General features: G+C 44.5%; 1 protein-coding gene across 5 annotated transcripts in view; it reads right to left on the bottom strand.

The window, feature by feature from the left end:
• sik3 (SIK family kinase 3) overlaps positions 1-21,747 on the bottom strand; it is a 29,891-nt gene that overhangs the window by 6,564 nt on the left and 1,580 nt on the right. Inside the window, exons 2-22 of one of the 5 annotated variants that reach the window (XM_019274755.2) lie at positions 12,347-12,463; positions 11,669-11,732; positions 11,196-11,357; positions 10,885-11,009; positions 10,565-10,688; positions 10,096-10,214; positions 9,858-9,968; positions 9,636-9,770; positions 9,097-9,177; positions 8,506-8,615; positions 8,198-8,354; positions 7,930-8,079; positions 7,762-7,835; positions 6,491-6,625; positions 5,168-5,309; positions 2,482-2,601; positions 2,060-2,118; positions 1,786-1,895; positions 1,475-1,483; positions 758-927; positions 489-616 (exon numbers count right to left, since the gene is read on the bottom strand). In XM_019274755.2, coding sequence (XP_019130300.2) covers positions 489-616; positions 758-927; positions 1,475-1,483; positions 1,786-1,895; positions 2,060-2,118; positions 2,482-2,601; positions 5,168-5,309; positions 6,491-6,625; positions 7,762-7,835; positions 7,930-8,079; positions 8,198-8,354; positions 8,506-8,615; positions 9,097-9,177; positions 9,636-9,770; positions 9,858-9,968; positions 10,096-10,214; positions 10,565-10,688; positions 10,885-11,009; positions 11,196-11,357; positions 11,669-11,732; positions 12,347-12,463 — 2,402 coding nt within the window. The remainder of the gene's footprint in view (positions 1-488; positions 617-757; positions 928-1,474; positions 1,484-1,785; positions 1,896-2,059; positions 2,119-2,481; positions 2,602-5,167; positions 5,310-6,490; positions 6,626-7,761; positions 7,836-7,929; positions 8,080-8,197; positions 8,355-8,505; positions 8,616-9,096; positions 9,178-9,635; positions 9,771-9,857; positions 9,969-10,095; positions 10,215-10,564; positions 10,689-10,884; positions 11,010-11,195; positions 11,358-11,668; positions 11,733-12,346; positions 12,464-21,747) is intronic. The other 4 variants (XM_019274756.2, XM_019274757.2, XM_010745249.3 and 1 more) reach the window with 4 other exon arrangements.

Raw genomic sequence — 21,747 nt, 5'->3', positions numbered from 1 at the left:
AATGAAGGCAGTCCTGGTTACAGGTTTCATGAGGTCAGGAATCTCTACATATACTTCCAAAAAAAATTATATCCAACCACTCACCCAGCTACACTGAGGTGGAGAATTTGATGAGGATGTCATCTCAGCAGAATCGATGAGGGATTTACATGCATTTTCAATACTGATAACAAAAAGCGTCTGCCCTCTAACACATTAAATCTCTGGCGTGACCAGCAGCGTTACTGTCTAAAGTCTCAAAAGACAATGTGCAGAAATCAGTGAACATGGCAGAAATGTAAAGCACAAACAAAATGGTGAGAAACATACAATGGTGAACATAAACATACAAAAAATATCGTCAAGGTGTGGTCATGGAGAGCAATAAAACAAAATAAAAGCTAATAAAAACTAAAAGACGGAAAAGGAAGACAGAAAGAGTCCATTTGTATTTGTTGGGAGGGTTTGGCCGTCGTCAGGGGATGTGGTGACAGGATGGGTGGGGTCACCTGTGCGACTCGGCGTTGTCTGCGCTCAGCTGCTTCCCAAGGACTCTGTGTCCCCCTGGCGTGGACAAAAAGCTGCCCTGTCTCTGCGCCCCACCTCCTAGCTCCACTTCCTGAACCTGAATGGTCACCTGTGAGAACAGTCAAAGTGAGCTCATTAAGAAACAAAACATGTAACTGCGAGTAGAGAGAGAGAAACAAAATGGAAAAAAAAACAACAAAAAAAAACAAAAAAAACAATAACAAAAATTTCATTGGCTCTTTGCAGTCACCTGCTGTTGCTGAGGTACACCCTGTGCCAATGGGACGGTGGGACGAGCAGATGCTGCTTGTTGATTGGTTGGTATAGGGACTCGCTGCAGGCCTGTGGGGGGTGGGCTGCCACTCTGGCCCTGGTACAGTGCGGGAGTACCATGTTGGTACTGCACAGACGATGGACCTCCTAGGAGAGGAGAGGACAGGAGAGGAGACATAAGAATTTTTTTTTTCCATTAACCCTTGTGTACCTCTCTGTCTAAAGTTTCCATAGTCCAGCTGGTCTTTGTTCCATCTATTTAAGCTGGCTTTCTTGGATGGGTACCAACTGAAACTAGTGTCTATTACTAGTTTTCAACTTTTTGCTTTTCTCGGAGGGCACTGTAGCGACCACTTTAAAAAAAAAAAAAAAAAAAAAAAAAAAGGCTCTTACTGTGACAATCAAAGATCCACAGCCACGTCAGATATGACATAATGAAACCAGACGAGGTGATCAATATAAAATACCCAAGCCCAACTCGCCCTTTGTCTCAACCCCGCCACCAAGTGAACAGGTAAAATATGGTGAAACCACACAAACACCGCCCCTGTGACATGAGGATGAATGTGTGCAATCAAAACAAATGAACAACACAAGCCATACACACTTTGGCTCCTACAGGCACCCTTACTGCATAAAAGAAATCAGTTGTTATCTGAACAGAGTAATCACAGGTTTTTTTATGTTTACTCACCTGCTGCCTCTGACCCACGTGAAGGGAAAAAAAAAAAAAAAAGAATCAAGCATAAACTACGCCTTTTAGTCCACTAATCATAACGCAACGTCAAAGACAAATGAATGTCAGTGTTTGTCTACAGATGACAAAAGCTTAAGACTAAGATGTGACAGTCTGAGCTTTAAACTCAGCAGGCACCTACTTAAAAACATGCTATGAATATATCCACTACTTTCTACTACAACACCAAGTTAAAAAAGAAAAAAAAAATCATCTGCATCTACATCAATTACAAGATAAGAAGCGTTTAAGCACGCGCTATTACTAACCATGCCCTTGCATTATGCCTGCAGAGCCAGGCGGAGGGCTCTGGTTGGGTTGTCTGAAGAGGTGGTTGCTGGGATGTGTTGGCGGAGGGCTGGAGGGCTGGATACGCAACCTGAGGGAGGACAGGACAGAGTAGGAGAGGAGAAGAGAGAGATACGACAATGATGTAACACTTTAGTCGATAGCACTGCACCACCAGTATCAAGTTCATTGTGCAGCGTTCAATAGCTGATGAGTAATGTGTGAGTGTGAGTGTGTGTGTGTGTGTGTCTTCACCTCTGGAGCTGGTGGGTTAGGTGACTGGGCTGGCTCTCTCCATGGCCTAAAGACAGACCCTGCAGGTACAGAGGAATTACATTTGACTCAAAGCTTCAGTGATTTGTTAAAAGGATTACGACCGTGGGAAACAAATGAGGCCACAGTGCAGGATATCCAAGCCTCAGGTGAACCAAATCGATGGCCTTTTCTAGGAGACTCTATAAATGTTTTAAAGGTATCTGCATAGCTCAGTAGAATGCATGTATAATATGAGGGTGACGAGGAGTTGCTATAAGCTTTTACAATGCAAGTCATCGCAATTCTTTACAAGCTACAGCTAAACCCATCCTTACAAACATCGTGGCGCTTCCTGTAAACGCCACGCTGATGTTTGGCTTGTGAACCTGTCTTTATGACAGATGTTCGACAGGTTCAAATACCTGGATTTGCTGGTGGAGGATTTGTTGCTCTTGCTGGTAGAGGATATGCTGTTGCTGGGTGTGCTCCAGGAATCGCTCATCCTGCTGGGCAGCGTACATTTTCTGGAGCTGCTCACACTCCTGTTGGAAACACAGACAAGGGCGGCCAAATATATTTCATTTATTCATGTTGACATGGGAAGTCATTTCGAGTAGCCAGTGTTATGGTAAATTTTTAAAAGAAAAACCCTTAAATAAGGAGGACCGGAAAGTATCAAAGTTTAAGTTGAATTTATTGTTTTTGTACAAGAAGGAGCGTTTCACAGTGCAACACATGAAAGGGGTTACAGAGAAAAAGGCTCCCTGAGCAGCTCTAACAGTTGGTTCTTATACATTTTCCTGAAGATGGGCTGTCTCAACCCCTGCAAATTGTTAACAGACAATTTGCATATAATGCATCTAAACAGTTTTCTTCACCATATCCTCTAATCAGTAGCCAATATGTCCCCAATCTAGATGTCACCTCTCTGACCTGTCCCTGGCCCTCATTCTATTCTGGAAACCCTCTATTTATACATTAACCCGAACTTTACCTTACCCTGCCATACTGTGCAATTACAATGAATGATCTCAGCCAAACATTAATAGCGGGAAGTGCCCTCAAGACATGTAATAAACAGAACTCACACACACACACCGTATAATTTAAAACATCTAAATAGCAGTGTAATCCTAATTTTTATAAAGCCAGCGCTTGATCAAGCGATGGCTTAAGTGTGGTCTTGTGTGGCAAAACTACACGCTTCCCCTTTGTTTATAAGCATGTCTGCTGCAGGGTGTTTTATTTTGAAATTTGACTGGATTCTCCATGTCGTTTCTGTGTCTGACATCCGGCCAGCTGGATCTGCCGTGTGCTCCTCGGCGTGGCCAGTTGCAACAACCATCAAAAATAGGCCCGATGCACTCTGCAGAGCAGAGCGAAGAGCCGCTTCTGACGAAAATTGTCTAGAACCGTTATCCTAAAGCTAGTCAAGCGACACGAACGCAGGTGCCCTCAGACAATTAGGCAAGACTTTGGTTAATGATGCTAATCACATTTAGTTAATAAAAGGAGTTGTGTTGCAATTGCTAAATCTTCTTTTCTTTTCGCAGGAGTCCGAACCAATTTCCTGCCACGTGTGATTGAGATGTCTAAGCCTAATGTCCCTAAGCACTTTGTGAAGGAAGTCCTAACTCGTGAAAACAACAGGCTTGACAGCTCGTATGACCAACTACAACAACGCATGATGTACTCTGAGGTGGTGTAATCCTCCCTGCAAACACAGTTCCTTCCCAGTTGTAAAATCTACACTCTCATTAGTATTTATCTCAAAAAGCATTTGAGCTTTTTAGGGATACATTTTTTTCCAGGGCAAAGATTGTGCGTGGTTTAACCTCTCTTCTGTCCACATTAACCCAGTTAACACTTGAGAGTAATGGTAATCCCCACACGTCAGTACATGTCTAGGATGAAGCACCCACTGCGAAGATGATGATTATCCTTCTCCCGACCTACGCCTTTGACTGGGTGAGGTAATCTTGCAGTGTCACTGCGAATGATGCAATGTCTCAAGAAGCAGCTTGAGGTTTTTCTCAATTGGTCTCAACAAATACTGAATGCCGTGCGCCAAGATTGCAATGAGTCGAAGTTGTGTCAGTCTTTAATGACAATGCTCGAGCTGGTTCACCAAGTTTACTCTTTGTTTGAACGTCGCTTGATTGCTAAAGATTAGTGAAGGGATACCCGGAGCTGACTTTCATCCCTGTCATCATGACGAGGACACTTTCACTTTACCTTTTTTTTGGTCAGGACCATCAGACATTTCCCCTATTTGACAGTATAATCCAGTTTGCATGATAGTGTCCGTTTCATTTTCACAATTTATTCACTATAGAGAGGTAAAATAATGCCCTCAAAATGTTACTGCTTTGGGAAGTTCCTACTAAAGAATGCTACAAAAATATCTTTTTTCCCCCTAAGTTGCCAGATCAAGATAAAATGTTTGAATGTTGTTACTGTACTGACACGTCTGACATTTGTTAAACAGGAAAAGAGCAGAATTTTTCCATTTCTTTCCCTGTTGGCCACCATTACCATCAATGTTCCCCGAAGACAGATCCCAGCTCTGCCAATTCTGCTGCTCGACTGACCCAGACTTGAGCCCCTAATCTGGTCTTTCACAATTAGCTTCTTACTGTAACTTCGGTGTGGGGTTGGGGGGGGTTTGGGGTCACATCCTGCTGCATCACTGAGTTTACCTCATAAATGTGCAGTGCCAGGGATCCTGGCGTGTATTCCTAACAGAGTTAAAATTGCATCAGACTGGCTGTGATGCGCCACTATTTCTGTACTTGCCAAAATGTGTTGCATCACTGTTTGCAAGACCCTTGCTGTCCTCTTCCTATGATTGGTTTAAAAAAAAAAGGCAGGGGTGTTCAGGGAAGAGCAGACTACAGACCAGAGGGGACATTTTTGGAAATCTCAGCACCTGGTAAAGTCATTGTTTGGTATTGATCAATAAACCCAATGACCCCACAACAAAAATATTGCCTCATTTTCTGCCACAGAGACAAAGAGAGAGATCATTTTTTCATGAAAGCAGGCAAGCTGGAGGAAGAAAAAAAAAAAGCAGGCGATATCCCCTTGATACCAAGCGGAATGATGTACCTGTTTGAGTTGCTTGATGAGGCTGCTGTTCTCTAGATGAGCCTTGAAGGCCTGGATGGTGGTGGCGCCGTCAGAGAAACGTCTGACGGGTGAGAAGCGCTCCATGGGGAGATGAAGGGTGTTACAGTCCTTATAGCTGGATCTGTGGGAAGGAGAGGTGGGTGGGGGGGACCACAAGGAGCAGACACAAACACGTGTGTGCACAAATACACACAGCCATACACACACGCACACACACACAAGACACAACATGACAGATAACAGAGACACAGCGACACGCACGTAATCAGTCAAACAGACACATGAGAAGCTTGAGCTCTTCAAACCTGCACAAATATTGCATGTTTAAGTATCTGATGAGGATACGAGTGTTTAAAAAAAAAACAAAAAAAAAAACATCAGGAGCCCAAAATTCACACAACTGATATGTTAAAAAAACGAATCCAGTGGCTATGCTGTAAAAACAGAGGAGGAGACAGTTTACGGGGTGAATTTTTACTTTGAAGAAGAACTGTGCAAAATTGGCTAGATTTGATCACTTTGAAGCCGACAACATGTTCGGCCGCATCTCATTAACAGCTCAAATCAAGAGAGAGAGACAGTTTTCATCGATAAACGGCCAGCAGATCACAGCACACGCTGGCCACAGAGAATTCCACGAACCAAAGATACAGCTTCTAGCTTTGCTGAGACCCTCCCCCACACAGCACGTGTCCTTTAACAACGGGCACAAATCCACCTATCTACAGCACGCCACATTTTAGACAACAGGTTCTGCCTGCCACTGCATCCAAAACACCAAACTTCACAATGAAAAAAAAGAGTACGCCCAGTATCGCAGAAGACTTTCTGAACTGACTTGGAGAAAGAAGCTAAAATTACTCCAAACACCAAAACACAAAACTGTGGCCTCTACTGGGGGGAAACTACACAGAGCTGATGATTTAGTTTTGAAGAAGCTGCTCGTACAAGATCAGTCTGCTACATCTTTGGAGTCAACCTGTCACATACTTGCTCTTTCCAGGTTTTTGGGGGAAGAAAAAGTTATTTTGAATCCTGGTTTACTGGTGATGTGGAGTCTGTCATGTGCCACGCCCTCCACCTCCAAACTAGTGACAAAAAAAAAAATCCTCCTTGTTTGGTAAGGTGCACAACCTTCACCAGGTGTGTGTGTGTGTGTGAGATCAGCTTTGTGTGCAAGTGTGTGTGTGTGTGGGAGAGAGAAAAAGACAGAGTGAGGCTTGATGTGCCCATTTCATGTGAGTGTGTGTTTGTGTGTGCGTGTTTGTGCATATACAGCTCGGAGCGGGCGTATCCCCTCACCGGGTGTGTGTGTCGAGGGCCCAGCCCCCCCTCTGGCGGGGGCCCTGGGACCGCTGTGACTCTGCCGAGGGCTCGCCATGCGATGTGCTCGTGAGCGCGTGCGTCGTGTGCCGCTTGGAGCGGTTCGCCAGGTACCTGGGCCGCAGGGAGGGGGGTAGGACGGGGGGTGGGGGTTGGAGACAGGAAGCAGCGCTGGTCAGCTCACTGTCCTCATTGGCTAATTGGAGATGGAGGGGGAGGGGTGGGGGGCACCCCTTCCTACCTCTGCCAATGGGTGCCATCATTCATTATCATCTTAGCCAATCAGAAAAACATGAAATAAAATTACACCATAGATGGATGTTAACAGCCTATGGGTATCCCACAACCCCCAGCTTCCAATTCAAGGATTGGACTGGATTGCCATTTAATCATCGGGTTTTGCAAGCTTTAGAGTTAGCGAAAGCTGTGTGCGAAAGAGTGAGAAAAGTCCAGAGAACAATTTGGCACTGGCTAAAATAAGCAAGATAAAGAAAGCTCTCGGCCAAAGATTTGGAGAGATAGGAGGGCTGGATTTGGTGGCAGATTGGAACTGCGGCAGAAGGCACTTGCGCGATGGAGAAAGGAGTAGAGGATGGGGTAAGCGTACCACAGCAGAGTGGTCACCACCCGTAGGGGAAATAAAAAATAAATAAATAAATAAAAAGCAGAGCAGCCTAGAGGCACTCACTCCCAGCAACCCAGGACACCAGCGAAGACTACAGAAGGTGCTGTCTGAAGAGGACCAGCTGGGGAACCCTAACCTGGACTTCTGAATCCAACAACCACAACTGCATAATACACAAACACCTGTATCTGTCCGTACACTGGACTAATTTCTGCTCCTTCTGTGACAAAGCTCGTATTTTGGACAGTTTTTCTAAATTCTTGCATAAACGTGTCTTTAAACCTCCACCGCATGCTTCTGGTATTTGTTGTGTAAGCAGTGTTTTTGCCTTCTTTTGTATTCAGTTAAGTGGATTTAACACCCCCCCCCTTAATCTAAAAATTTTTGGCTACGAACATAATGTACTGCATGTAAAGGGTTGGCTTATATGAAAGGCAGTGATCTGTATTACAAACTAAGAACTCTTGATGCTTTAAGAACATTTTTAAGCTAGCTATCCTTAATTCAACATTAACACTGATCCCACCGACCTGTTGTCACAGGTTAGGGGCCCTCCAGAGTATTCAGTTTAGACAGCACCTCTGTACAGTACAGCCCTTCACCAAAAACCGTCATCGTGGGTTACCTCTGTACTGCCTCTTGGTCTGGCTCTCCGTCCGAACCTTCTTCATCCACGGGAGCTACCGCAGGGATAGGGTGCTAAGAGAGGTAAAGAGTTTACCAGTCAACACTCCAACATGAGGGGGAAAAAAATATACCAATTGCGCACAAACAAAAAGGTCCAGTTTCTCACCGGGCTGGCGACAAGTGGCGAGGGCCCCCGGGGCCTCTTGAGGAGCTGAGCGTGTAGTTGAATGTTGGCCCCGCCGTCGGAAGCTCTTCGACCGAGAGGTCCCATACCGTTGAGCAGCTGCAGGGTAGGTGGCTGTAGCAAGGACTGTTCCTGTAGGATCAGCAGACACAGGAGGTTGGGTTGAAGGGGAAAATCAATAAAGCAAACACCTTCCTTCTAAGGCCAACTGAAAGACCCCCACACCAAAGCTTAACCCAACTGACTGTACCTTGTACTCCAGCTGCTGTGTGGGCTGCAAGCTCTGCGTAGGCATGAGAGTGTGCATTTGGCCCATTGTGGGGACCAGCGGGGGGAAGGGGGGCTGTGGCGCTGCACCACGAGGGAAGCCTGGAGGCAGTTTCTGGAGGTCCTCTTGCATGTCTGTCCTGTGGCGGCAGGAAAAAGAACAACGGGAAGGAATTATTACATTTCTTTACTAGAAACTAGCTCTTGTACTGGTAGAATTTGGGATATATTGTTGAAATTCACCTTAAAGAATGTTGACAATGTTAGTAGAGTTGTGTGTTTATGCGTTACCTTTGGTCTGGTACCCCCACAGTGTGCCGCCTCATGGAAAGATAGCGAGCCATGGCCTCTGGAGATGGTTCCTCCCCTTCATCACTGTCCAGCGCCATGCTGCCATCCGGCTAAACAATAAACACATGCACATATTTGGTCAATGGCAAAGCCCTTTGGTGGTGTATGTTGCATGCTTGTGTTCGTTTTGAACGTATTTGAATTCTAACGTGTGTGCTAAGTTCATGTCTTCTGTGAAAATCCTGCTGCAATGCGGTGATCTGACGCATTCTTGTGTTTCACAGCATTCGTGAGTCAGCTTTGAGGCTGTGCGAGTTATATTGGAGTGTGTGCACATGCATGTGTGATTATGTGTGTCTGATCATAGTCTACTACGAGATGGATCCCAGGCTAAACTAACTGTAGTAAACTGTAGTAGTAAAAAGGGAAAATACTGGACAGACAGCTACAAACGTGCAAATCATCCAAAATATGAAGACTGGGTGACGCTGTGTATGCTACAAAGAAGCATAGTAGCAGTTGTTGCTAGGTTCAGGCACTCCTGTGATCAAACCCATCCTGTGCCAGGCTGACACAACCAGGTCAACTCACCTCAACAATCTGGTTCTCTGGGTTGATGAGCTGGACGTGCGGAACAGTCATGCTAACGGGATTACCCTGTGGATCCGTCTGCTGGGCACACAAGCACACGGGTCACGTGAGGATTGCACTAATTTTCTAACAATCTTCTTAGTGCAGAGGGATTGGCAGTTGTTAGTTGAAGCCAATTAACTCAATTCAGCAGACTGACACAACGACCACAAAGTTGGGCTAATGAAATCGGCGTCAAACGGAAAACGTTGGAAGGTGCCCTCGACAAAACCGCTCTCCTTTAAGCGCTCACAATCAAACATTGTTTTTCATGAAAACCACTATGAATCTCTTGCTATCATGACATCCACAAATCAATGATTGATAGTATAGACAGACATAAGAATATATAGCTAACTATATGATCCAACTGGCTCTAGAAATCGCAATTAAAGCTGTAAAACTTAGCATAGACAAGCCACGAAAAATCACCAAACTGTGTTTTATTTGACACATGTAGGCTGTAAAACCACCATCAAACCAATGGACGATAAATTTACCTGTACAGCGTTAAGAGGATAACTAATGGGGCGCGGTGTGGGTGGGGCGACGGGCAAGGTCTTGTGTTTCTTGAGGCGGTCAGCCAGTAGACTGTAGATGGCACTGTAGTGATCGTATGCATCTGTTTGTAGGGACTGGAGAGGGGGAAAAAAACAACAGGATAAGACAAAAGGCAGTGCAGAAAATTGTAATAATCGTCAGCTGTATATTTGTATGTTCACCTGAAGTGTGCGTTCTCGGTCCAGGCCCATCTCAGACATGGCTATCAGCACCTGGTCGAGGATGAGCTCCGTCTCCCTCTCAGTCTTTACCTGCTCACACTCTGCTATCAACTGGAAGGGAGAAGAGATGACGTGAGTTGTCTTCACAAAACAAGGCCAAGGCTGTCATCTTCACATGACCCCTTGCCTTAAGTCAAGACATCACCAACTGCTGATCACTTCTAGAGAGGGGCCTCACCCTGTCGAAGTCTGGGTCCGGGTCACCTTGTCTCATCCACTTGTTCTTACAGATCTGCTCCATGGTCAACCGTCTGCTGGGCTCGAGCACTAGCATGTGTCTGATCAAGTACTCACAGTCTGCAATAAACACACAAACAATACTTGAACATGACATAAGCTGAAATATAATCTATATTAAAGTAACTGGAAAACATCCACTCCACTACCCTCTCGACTGTATCTGTTTGCAGTCTGGATATCAATGTGTTGCCAGAGTGGTTTTGATGAATGTTTTGATACTTTCTGTCCCAAAGGCAGTGAAAAACACTGCTAGAGAGCAAACGTGGATATAAATACTGCATGGTGCAACAAAAGCTAGGAAATGCACTCAACAAGGATGGAGGGAAAGAAAAGCGAGTGGCAAGGTATGGTGTGGAGGAGGAAGAGAAGATGACATGAGATGGAGAAAGAGCTGACCGGAGTCCTACCTGTGGACATGAAGAAGGGGATACGGAACTTGCCACTGAGGACCCGTGCTCGCAGATTCTGTAGAGTGCTGCCGTCGAAAGGCAGGGCACCGCACACCAACACGTATAGCACCACACCTAAGCTCTACACAGAGAAATAACAGCAGGAAAACACTAAGATTCAACAGTGTTTTGAATTAGTGTGGACTATTTGAAGACAAAAACATGTCAAGGATTCTTTTTCTTTTTTTGCATTTGTCTTCCTGGAAAATTCAAACCAGTTAGCTACACCCTCTGCTGCAACCCAACACGGCCTTGTGCATACCTAAAAGTCTACTCACCCATATATCTACTTTAGGTCCATCATACTCCTTGCCCTCAAAGAGTTCAGGTGCGGCATAGGGAGGACTACCACACCATGTCTTCAACAACTGGCCTCGAGAAAACAGGTTACTGAAGCCAAAATCTGACAGGGAGGAGGAGGAGAGACGTTCATTTAATCTCATCACTTTCCTCTACAGACTAAATTCAATCAAGCCGGGTAAATTCTCCACAGGCACATGTTGACACTCGCCCACGCCCACTCACTGAGCCCAAAACAACTACATGAAGTTTCGCACCCATACTTTCTTAAGTGAAAACACACACACACCTGCGATTTTGATGTTGAGGTTGTGGTCCAGCAGCAGATTCTCAGCCTTCAGGTCTCTGTGGACGATGTTGCGGCAGTGACAGAAATGGACGGCCGCAACAATCTGCTTGAACTTCTTCCTGGCGTCCTTTTCCGCCATACGCCCGTGAGCCACCAGATGGTCTGCACACGCACACACACACACACATATCTTGTGAGGATGTGAAGCCTATGACCGCGATTAAGCCTAATAAATCACGACATCAATCATTAAGGCGGGACGCAGGAGGGATTTCCTAACCCTTTAGAAAACAGAGAAATTGGACGCAGGAGACTGGATATGACTCAAAAGTTCCAGAGAGGAGTTTAAACTCTACAAATAGTAGTGGCACAAAGGCAAAAGGAAGTAAATAATGGAAAAACATCAAATCAAGAAGGAACACGCAGTACAAACAAACCAATCTGCACCGAGGTAAAAGTGGGAACTCTCTTACCGAATATCTCTCCACCACTGGCGTACTCTGTTACCAGATAGATCATCCTTTCTGTCTCCATCACCTGAAAAACATCCAACAAATGATAACAATGAGGACCTACGGACCCTCTGACAGGCGTAACAACAGTTATGCAACGGAATGAGTAAGCATTGTTGGCATAAAAACAGCAAGCTTTAAATAGACTTAAACACTTCCATTAACTGTGTAAAAGTTCAATGTGCGCTTGTGCGAGGGGATTTGTGTCGAGATGATGTTTAAACTGCTGGGGTCTGTTTCAGGCGAGGCGCTGTAGAAGTTGGCTTGTGATAGGTTGGTTCGGTGTTAAAATCCCCATACAGCTGGAAAACTCTAGGTGCTGAAAACAAATAGGAAACTCTCGTTTCACCAGAGAAAAGTTCTTTGGCAGACGGCTGTGGTTGTCCTGGGCAGCCCCCCAGATGTACAACCATGAGTGTGAAAAGTAGCTGTTAATTTTCCCTGGGTAAAAACTGACAGGTAGATTTATAATTTATTGTCGACCAATGCACATGTTTGGTACTATTAACCCAAAAAGGTAACAGGTAACATCAATACCCAACAGATTTTATTTGCCCTCTCCCTATTGGGCCATGGATCTCAGGTGGAAGACGTGAGCAGAGTGTGTTATCGGCTTTGTGGGTGAGCGTGAGTGTGTACCTGGTAGAGGCGGATGATGTGGGGGTGCTTCAGCAACTTCATGATTTGCACCTCTCTGAAGATCTTTTTCAGGTTCTCATCGTCCAGCTGGGTCTTATCCACTATTTTTATAGCCACCTGGAGACGAGAGAGAGAGAGAGACAGAGAGAGAGAGAGAGAGAGAGAGAGAGAGATGGCAGGAAGACAGAAAGAGACAGAGGGAGACGAGAGAAAAACAAGGGAGTTTATCTTAAACCGTGCAGCGTGTTTACCAGCTCAAAATACAGACAATATATTCACACTAATGGTATTTAGCTGACACTTAAATTACAGGCAACAATTCCAGGGCACGGCCCGGTGCCCTTGCGATATTGCTGTGATGACACAATAATCATAGAAGAGCAAAGTGCCAAAAAAAAATAACCAGCAAAAGGCACTAAGGGGAGGGCGTGAGCCAGCCAGACTCAATCTAACATGACCTGACACCTTTAAACCATTAACAAACACACAAAAACAAGCTCTCTGCCACCGGTGCAGATACCACAAGGAGATACTGCCATTTCTTAAGATGATGAACGGCTTGTTGTCAAACACTGTGCTTTCTCTGGATTCCAGCTTGTTTGGGTAACCTGACCGGAGCCGCGATCTCCGACTGCGAGCGCGACTCTTGCGTAACAGCCGAGGGCCCCCCTGACAATGGCTCCGACGGCGTGGATGGTGATGGCGTCTGACAGGAGCTTTTGCTCAGCCACTTTGGAATGGGCAGGCGACTTAAATGACTTAATCAAGCGAGGCTAATGGGGCTAGCCCCAAAACACAGGCGGCTCCCAAAAATAGATGAGAGCGGAGTCTGCCGGAGAAAAACAAAAAAAATGAAAAGCATGCGTCCTGCATTAACGCGCGCAAGGACAAACGAGCGCCTCATCCGTTAAATTCTGTGGAGTGCCATCACAAGCTCTCCCTTTTCCTGATAACAGACATGAGGAAGATGAGGCCCTCTTAAGCCCGACAAGGCTGACTTCCTGTTGCAGACAGGAAGGGGAAGTGAGGGAGAGCAAAGAGGGGGCTCCTGAGGGAGAACAGAACCACAGCCAACGGTGGCATTATTCCAGATCGGTGTGTAGCTTCCCTTCAAGGGCATCGGACAATTGTTGAAAACATGCGCTTCATCTTCCTTGAATGTTCTCGTTTACCACAAATGATGTCAGGTTACCAGAGTTGGTGTTGTTGTTTTTTTGTGGATCACCCACCCGTTATTGGTATGTCGCTGCTGAAATCTTAAAAACAACCATACAAAGAGCGACTCTTGCCGTATATGCATGTACGTAATGTGTTTGTAAGATGCATCCATGTGGTATTTTAAGCTCTAGGAATCTATTCTTGGCTTTGGCGGTCAGCCAGTTTTGTTGATGTAATAACTCCCCTCTGAATCTACTGGAGGGTAACAACTGGACATCTGGATCACACACACACACACACACAGCTACAATTAACGTATGCCGGCATCTACGTACTTAATCCTTCTGAAAATAGGGAAACTAGGCTACAATTACAATTGTTATAGGGGCATGGTGTGTATGAATATAAATCCCGACAACAGGATTCGGTGGCTACATGACTGAGGCAGTTTGTGAGTTGAAAAATTTTCACATATTGTTCGCCACTCAACTTCTGTTTTTTCTCCTACAATAAAGATTATGCCTGTTAGCACTGTCACGCCAACAAAGCAAAGATCCAGCCAGACAAACTGATGTTAGCTGGTAAGTTGTACCGTCACCAGTGTATCTCTCAAAGGTTGGGTTTCCAACTTTAGCTCCAGCCAAGGTACAGTAAATATGTTGTGACGGAGCGTGTGTACCTTAGCAGCCTCAGGGTGTTGAGTCTGCTCTGCACTAGCTTCCATGACTATGGAATTTTCCGTCAAAAGATTTGGGTTCACACACATGCAAAAACACACACACACACACAGCCGAGAGGCCGGCTGCAACAAGACAGAGTGTCACATAGCCCCTCCGATCACAAGACAGTGACCTCAACACAGCACCATGTCAGAGCAGCTGGCGCCCGGCAGAGGAGTGTGGAGCATTTACTGTACCATTACACACACACACACACACACACACACACACACACACACACACACACACACACACAGTAATGGTGGCTGATGGCAACAAAACATTTAGAATAAAATGCTACACAAAACATTCAGGAACATAAAAGGAAATGAAAAAGGTAAAGAACAATCCACTCGTTCTTCCCCTCATGTTTGCATATTTGCTGGTGGCAAACCGGTCGAAGCAACGTTTTCCTGCCGCTGAAATGCAAGGATGGGTGCTGGAGGTCCACCTTTTCAGCCGGTACCAGGTCCTGATTTCTCAGAACCTTGGTAACAATACACTTCTTTGTGTCCAACAGGCAGTTGAGCAGAGTTTGTTCTCACACATCAACACCCGATTAGACCAGTTTGAGTTTTTTTTCTGACATTGCAACACACTGTTCGGACCAACTAATGTGAAGTAATAAAAAGTACAATGTGACGGATTACTTACAGTCATCTGAATCAAGCCGATCCTCACGTGTCTCATCTAAATTAATAACAGACACTAGATACAACTTGTTTAATAAAAACCTGTCCCGTGTGCGACGACATATCCACCGTATAGGAGCTTAGTTGTTAGGAGCTTCTACACAATTAGGTTTAGCACAGCTATGTTACGGAAGCACAATACACTGACTTATCTTCATAAAAATATGTAACTATGTGTCCGATAAGCACATGACGAACGGCACGCAGCTCATTTCTAAGAAACTGTAACACAGAAAAAGAGAGGTTCAGATGATGACTGCGTGGTGAGCGTGAGTCCTGATTCCTGAAAATGTTGGGGAAAGTCATGTGTCTTACAAAATGACAGATGTTGACATCAGCGAAAAATAACTTTTACTGTACTACTGACCATTATCTGTTGCATGTGTTGTTGTTTTTTTCCTGTGACCATGACACAACCAAACAGCTGCAAAATCATGCAGAGTAAGAATTTAGATAGGATGATCATTCTGTTGGATATTTACTATAAAAATAAAAATAAAACTATAATGAGGTTAATCCTAAACAGAGAACTGGGTCTATGGTGTAACGTCTACACTCACACGGTGCTGCGGTGACATTATGTGTGAGGTTAACCTTCATCAACAGGTGACACAGATTACAACACCCGCGGGGACTGTTAATGCTCAGGCTTAAATCCATATCAGCATGCGAGAGAGTTTAACTAACTTTAAAGTGTACACAAGCTCGTGTGCAGGTCGAAAGCGGGCGAGCTGCAAAGCTAGTGAACTGGAAGTTGCGTGGTATGGAACTAAACCTTTTGTGTGTGTTTGTATGAAGTCATGGGGACATCAAACAGCGGCACACACAAGATAAGGTCACGGCAGGTCAACACTATGACTGTATTATGCGCGTGCACACGCAGATGAAAGTGTACAGGCGGTATGAGTCAGCGCAATGCCTTTCAGAGATGTTGTGCACTTGTGCGAGTTTGTGTGGAAATGACTCAGTTTTGAGTGTGTCAGGATGAAAGTACCAGACAAGGGACGTGCTACTGTGTGGGAAAAACTGGACATGACACGTTCATTTGCACCTTGCGTTTCACCCCCTCCACCCCTCCGATTTCTTGCAAAGCAGAGCAAACACAGAGTAGATTCTGAGGAACCGGTTGGCAACATGTTTGGATGAACGAACACAGCAGAATCACAACAGCCAGCGGCATGCGGTAACACACAGGTTACAAATATTTGCATATGTGCCATCATGATGACCACAACTTAACAACCATTTTATCCACAGAGGAAACAAACAAATTTAGTATGGTATGGGGGAAGAAAATAGGAATTGGAATTAGAAAACTGCCATTTGTGCATGGCCCGCATTGCCGTCTTGTTGAGAAAGTGATTCTTACAAAGAGATACCAGCGGTTCCAGTTTAGCACTGGCTTCCCAGCGACACACACACAGGGACAAAAATGATGACATGTAAATGTCCTAACTGTTCTTTAAAAATGCTACATGCTACTTGTACTGGCCGTATGGGATTAGGTTCCAAATTGAGGAAGACTGTCTATGTCTTTGCAACTTAGAAAAAAGTTAATTTTTGCTTCCTCCACTGCTTTACTTGAAACTATCAAATGCTCACAGCAGAGGTTTGTTTAGTTGATTCTTTAGTGGACTAAATGAAAATTAGCCGATACCAATTTGATAATTGGTTTTTCACTGACATTTAATATTTCATAGACTGGTTTGTTTGAGAAAATAATCAGGAGATTAAAGTTGGGGTAAGCAGTTCTACTTAAATACTTTTTTAAAAATTCAGCAGGATGGGGTATTGACATGGTTAGTGATTTATGTGTTCACATTTTTGCTCCCTTGTTATATTCAAGACTTGGAACAAAGTGATTACAAGGAGTAATTTTTTTCAAAAGTGTAACAGCTGAACAACTTTATAAAGCGTGATTCATCGCTGCACTTTATCCCCCCTTGGCTTGGAGAAAAGTTTCACCATAGCATCATGATATGGAAATTCTGTCAGGGGAGGCCCATTTATTCAAATCTTCATGCAGGTACCCAAATGCTCTGCTTACAGCCGGCTCCTGAGCGCTGCCATTTGTCTGTGTCTAAATTCTGAGATGTGAGGATTGCTTTATATTGCTGTAAAAAGCAATGATGAGATGCGTGACTCTGTCAACGGTGGAGAAATCAGTTCCCAACCACTGTTGTGCAAGTTCACACTTCCCACTGCTGAAAGTTCAGTTCACACACACTGAAATGAACAAAGCACGCAGGCCAATAAAATTAACTAGTTCACGTTTATTTCTTTTTATTATTTTACATACATACATACATACATACACGAGCTGCGTGTGAGCCACCTATCCGGCATTTTATTTTCTACAGTGGTGACGGCTACGCTGGAAAACGAAAGTGAAATATATTTGGTTGGCCCATTCCCGGTTCCAGTTTCTCTCCGTGGGTGGTGCCACCTGGAGTCTTCTCAAAAGAAACTCTGATAGTAGTAGTGGCACTCACATCCAAGAGCTTCTCAGGCAAAGACATAGAGGCTGGTTCAGATGTACCCACAAACAGAAGACTACAAAAAAATGGATATTTGGCATTAACTTTGGCATTTGGGCCTGCCAGTGTGTCCCCTTGGTCACTATTTGGTTACTATTATGGGGGGAAACAGTGCTTTTCTTCACAGTTTAGCTAAGCCGAGTAATATCTCTGGATGTATTAGACAGTTGTGAACAATAAGCAGTACTGCTTTGTGGCAGTATTGAATTTTTAGCTGTGGTTTCTGTCTGGAAGAATTTGCATCAGCAGAGCTGCAAACATCTTCATTAAGCAATCAATTTAACGGCAAACAGAAGCCAAGGACCCAGGCTGTCTGAAACACAAGTGAGGAAACCTAAGAGCACCTGACGAACTCTGATGCATCCAGCTTACACACTGTTTTCATGACAGACATTGAGCTAAGCCAATAGGAAGTCAGTTCTATTCAGAATTAATGGTTGGGGGGCTGGAACCATCATCATCGCTATGGAAACCTGTAAGACTTCAATGGAGCGACCTTTCTCCAACTAGGATCCTTGGCAACACACAGTCACCTCAGACAACAAACAGCGCTGTGGACAATGACGGCGCAGAGCTGTGATTTTAAACTGCCACGCACGGCCGTATACTGCTGGCATCATCGCGGGGGGGGGGGGGCAGAAACACGGGTGCTGATGCGGTTCGCAAGGAACGGGATCGTAATGACGACGCGTACGCTATCCTCCCCCTTGTGTCATGCAACAGAAACACGCACACAAGCAGTCTGGGTTCTTCTCCTTTCGAAGCCAGGCTGGCTGCAGATTCACACGACCAAGAATACAGCAGAACACAGCTAGAGGGCAGGAAAAGAAGTCGAGCAGAAACGCAGCCTTTGTCATATTATTTCACCCAAATGAAATCACATTTGAATGTGACTCTAAGACAGAGAGGGGATGCCGCCTGTGTGTGCGAGAGTGTGACTGAGGGAGTGAGCGAAATTGTTACACAGTACATTAGGCATGTTACCTAACGCTTGCCATACTGCCTGCCCTCTTCCTCCTGCTCATCCTTCTCTTGCCTAAAAACACTCGAGAGGAAAGGAGGAAAGACAGGAAAAAAACGAGGGGGAAAGGGCTCGATTCCCCGCAGACAAGACGGGTCAGGACATGTCGTACGGTTGCCATCGTTTTACCAACCTCGCTCACCTTGCTGTGAGCACAACAAGGGCTTTCCGGAGTGTGTCTTTACTCAATCCTTAGTCGGGTCATACAAGGGCACTGACCGCACCACCTTTGTCGAGCTATTACACACAAGTACGCGCATGCACAAACATACAATAGCAGCCCTGCGCATTCACCGTATTTCCGCGAGCTTATCAAATATGACAAACGCTCACAAGGAAGACACCGCGTCAAAATATCCACTCAAATATGATACACTGCAGACATACAGGTACATTACGGAAGACAAAAACTAGCACAGGCCGTGGAGATGATGAAAGTCAGTAATTGAGAGGAACTGAGAGACGACTGAAACCTTAAAAATCATTGTATCTATTTCGATGACGACAGAAGAATGGCAACATATTTCCGGTTATGTAAGTGTTTTTTGTTTTGTTTTGTATTAGAAAGGACTCTTTTTTTTCTTTTTTAGCAAATGGTCACATGAAGTAAGAAATCTTACCTCACAGTCTTGTGATGGGCACTGATTATTATTTTTTATTTCAACAAATGAACGCATAGCTTGTAAAGATCTCCAACATGTCCTTGCTTCAACAGAATCACTGAATATCAGTAATAACCATCTACCTGAAGGCCAGCCAGGACCAGAAATGTTTTCTTACACAAGTATCATACTATTACTAGACTTTTAAGAGCCAGGATATTAATAAAAATACGGTAATAGTGACTCAAATGAATTAAATTTCATTCAATGGCTGATAATGGCCATAGAAACGATAAAGAAATAAGCCATGTGTTAAAGAACGTGGCCAGCATGTGCAATATCATCTCAAGCAGAGTGCACTCAAACACAGGGCGACTACAGGCCTGATTAATAGCCTATCGAATTGCGGTGTTGGGCATCAGTTCCATAACCTCGGTCAACAGGAAAATAAATCTTTCAACAACTTGGCTATGTTTGAGTGATACACAAGAAGCGCCATTTGTATCAACTAAACGCGTCTTTAACAGCCTCTGCACAAGTCGCTTTCAAATATTCATGAAGTTTGTTTTAAAGGACGTGTTACTGTTAAATCGTGCTGGAACCTTTGACCGGGTTACATTAATAAATGGACACAGACATTAAATACAAACTGCAACATTTTACCATCTAAAAACAGTCTTGAAAGATCAATCAGAATATTGTTTTGTGTTGTCATTTATCAAGCAAAAATGCAGACATATCGGTCTGCAGTTTATCTCTGCTGTTTTATATGATTATAAGACGTCACAGGAAGCTTTGGGACGTTGTGATGATGTTTTACTCATCAATTACTTATAGGCTGATGTAGACGACTGCCCGATTTTTCAAAAATCAAAATTGAAAATGAGAAGAAATTAGCCGAAACAAAAAGAGAGAAAGGTATCACAATGGTTCGGTCTTGGTCTGCCAAATAACCAATTTCTTACAGCAAAAAGTATTACTACATCTAAAATGAGTTGTTTATAGATTCCCACAGAGCTAATAGAAAACTAATGTCCCTTATTGAATGCTCATGACCAGCAATAAAGTTTATGGAGACACTGAAATCACCCTTTGTCAAACCAACCTTTGTGGCTCCAACTACTTCTCAGCATAGCGTCTGTGTGAGAGTAACAAAACTCCTGTTTTGACTTCCACTTCGCTTGTTGGTCTAGAAGAGTTGAACTTTCACTATTACAACATCCAGGTGCAGCACGCTAAGCTGTGTGGCATCAAAAAGGTTTGTGTTGTGTGTGATACCACCCGTGTCCACGTTCCCAGAGAATTTGCAAAAACACAGAGTTGAAAATGGTGTTGTGTACCGAGGAAATGAACTTTAAACAAATGAACCTGTTGAATGTTTTAGGTGTCAGCCAACGAAAAGAGAGGATAGGAGAGGAGAGAGAGGCATAGGAAGGGACTGTCTCTTTCTGGGCTTCTTGACTACCAAGTATAAATAACTAGGTGCTCTTCTGTGTGACTGCACTGCAGGATATCACCCAGCTCCATCTAACAACTGAGAGCGTTGTTAGGCTATTTTTTGACCAGTCAGCATCTTTCATTGGATCATTAGAGAAACCTGGGCTGTATAAAGCAAGGCTCGAAAGCGCATTTCATCTGACGGACTGATCGTCATATCCATATTCATTATATCCACGCGTGTAAAAAAAAAGAAAAAAAAAAGAAAAAGAAAAGAAAGAAAGCACACTCCTATTCTTCTGATATTCATGAGCCACTGAGGGGATGCTGCTGAAACCCCTGGGCTGGTCGATGAAAACCCATGAGCTGACTGGTCTGTCTGTGACCACCATCAACAGACAACAAACAAGGCCTCCCTTTCATTCTGTCTGCGCTGTTTTGTCCTCTGCCTCATCTCTCACACTCAGTCAGGCAAGCCAGACACAACCACACACACATCCAGACAAGCATAAACAGGCTCACACACATACACAAACTAGGAATACAGCACCCTTAACCAGCCCATCAATCTCTCACTGTAACGTTTGCTACCATCTTTGCATTAGCTCTCGTAGCAGATTGAACACATGCCCCCATACCTACTAGTCTGTAAACGACATTATGGTCATATCAGCACAGTTAATGTCCTTCAGGAAACGTCTTCTGCGGTGTTGAAAAACACTACATCACACTCGCTGACCCAAAGTTTATTTTGGCCTCAAGGAACTAAATGGAAGGTTCTCTGGGCTATGTGGCGCAAAGCACCCGAATGACTCGTGTCTGCCCGTCTGTGTGTATGTCAACAAGAGCATAGAGGTAAAAGCTGCACACTCAGCCACCTTGACACACCTTTATTTGTGCCATCAGAATTAAAAGGGCTAAAAAAACAAAAAAACAACAACAACAAACTGCAGTAGCTGTCTGCAAGCACAGGCTTCAGCTGCTCCTATTTGTTGTGACAATCAGCCGAGCGTCCGTCATAAGGGACGTGCTCACCGATCACAACAGTCAGATCGTCAGGGAGGAAGGCTTCTGGTGTCGTCTCAGTGAAAGGCGCAGGGTGGAGAAATGGTTCTTAGCAGATATGTTTACTGATGCTGTCGTAGTCCAATGCGCCAACTGAGGCTTTCTGATCAGTTGTTTGTTTTGGGCCCCTGTTGGGTTTACACCATCATGCCAGCCAGGAAGATGTAGCC

The sequence above is a fragment of the Larimichthys crocea genome, chromosome VII (assembly GCF_000972845.2).
Source record: "Larimichthys crocea isolate SSNF chromosome VII, L_crocea_2.0, whole genome shotgun sequence".
NCBI classification, from domain to species: Eukaryota; Metazoa; Chordata; class Actinopteri; family Sciaenidae; genus Larimichthys; species Larimichthys crocea.
This window is presented reverse-complemented; position numbering and strand designations above follow the sequence as displayed.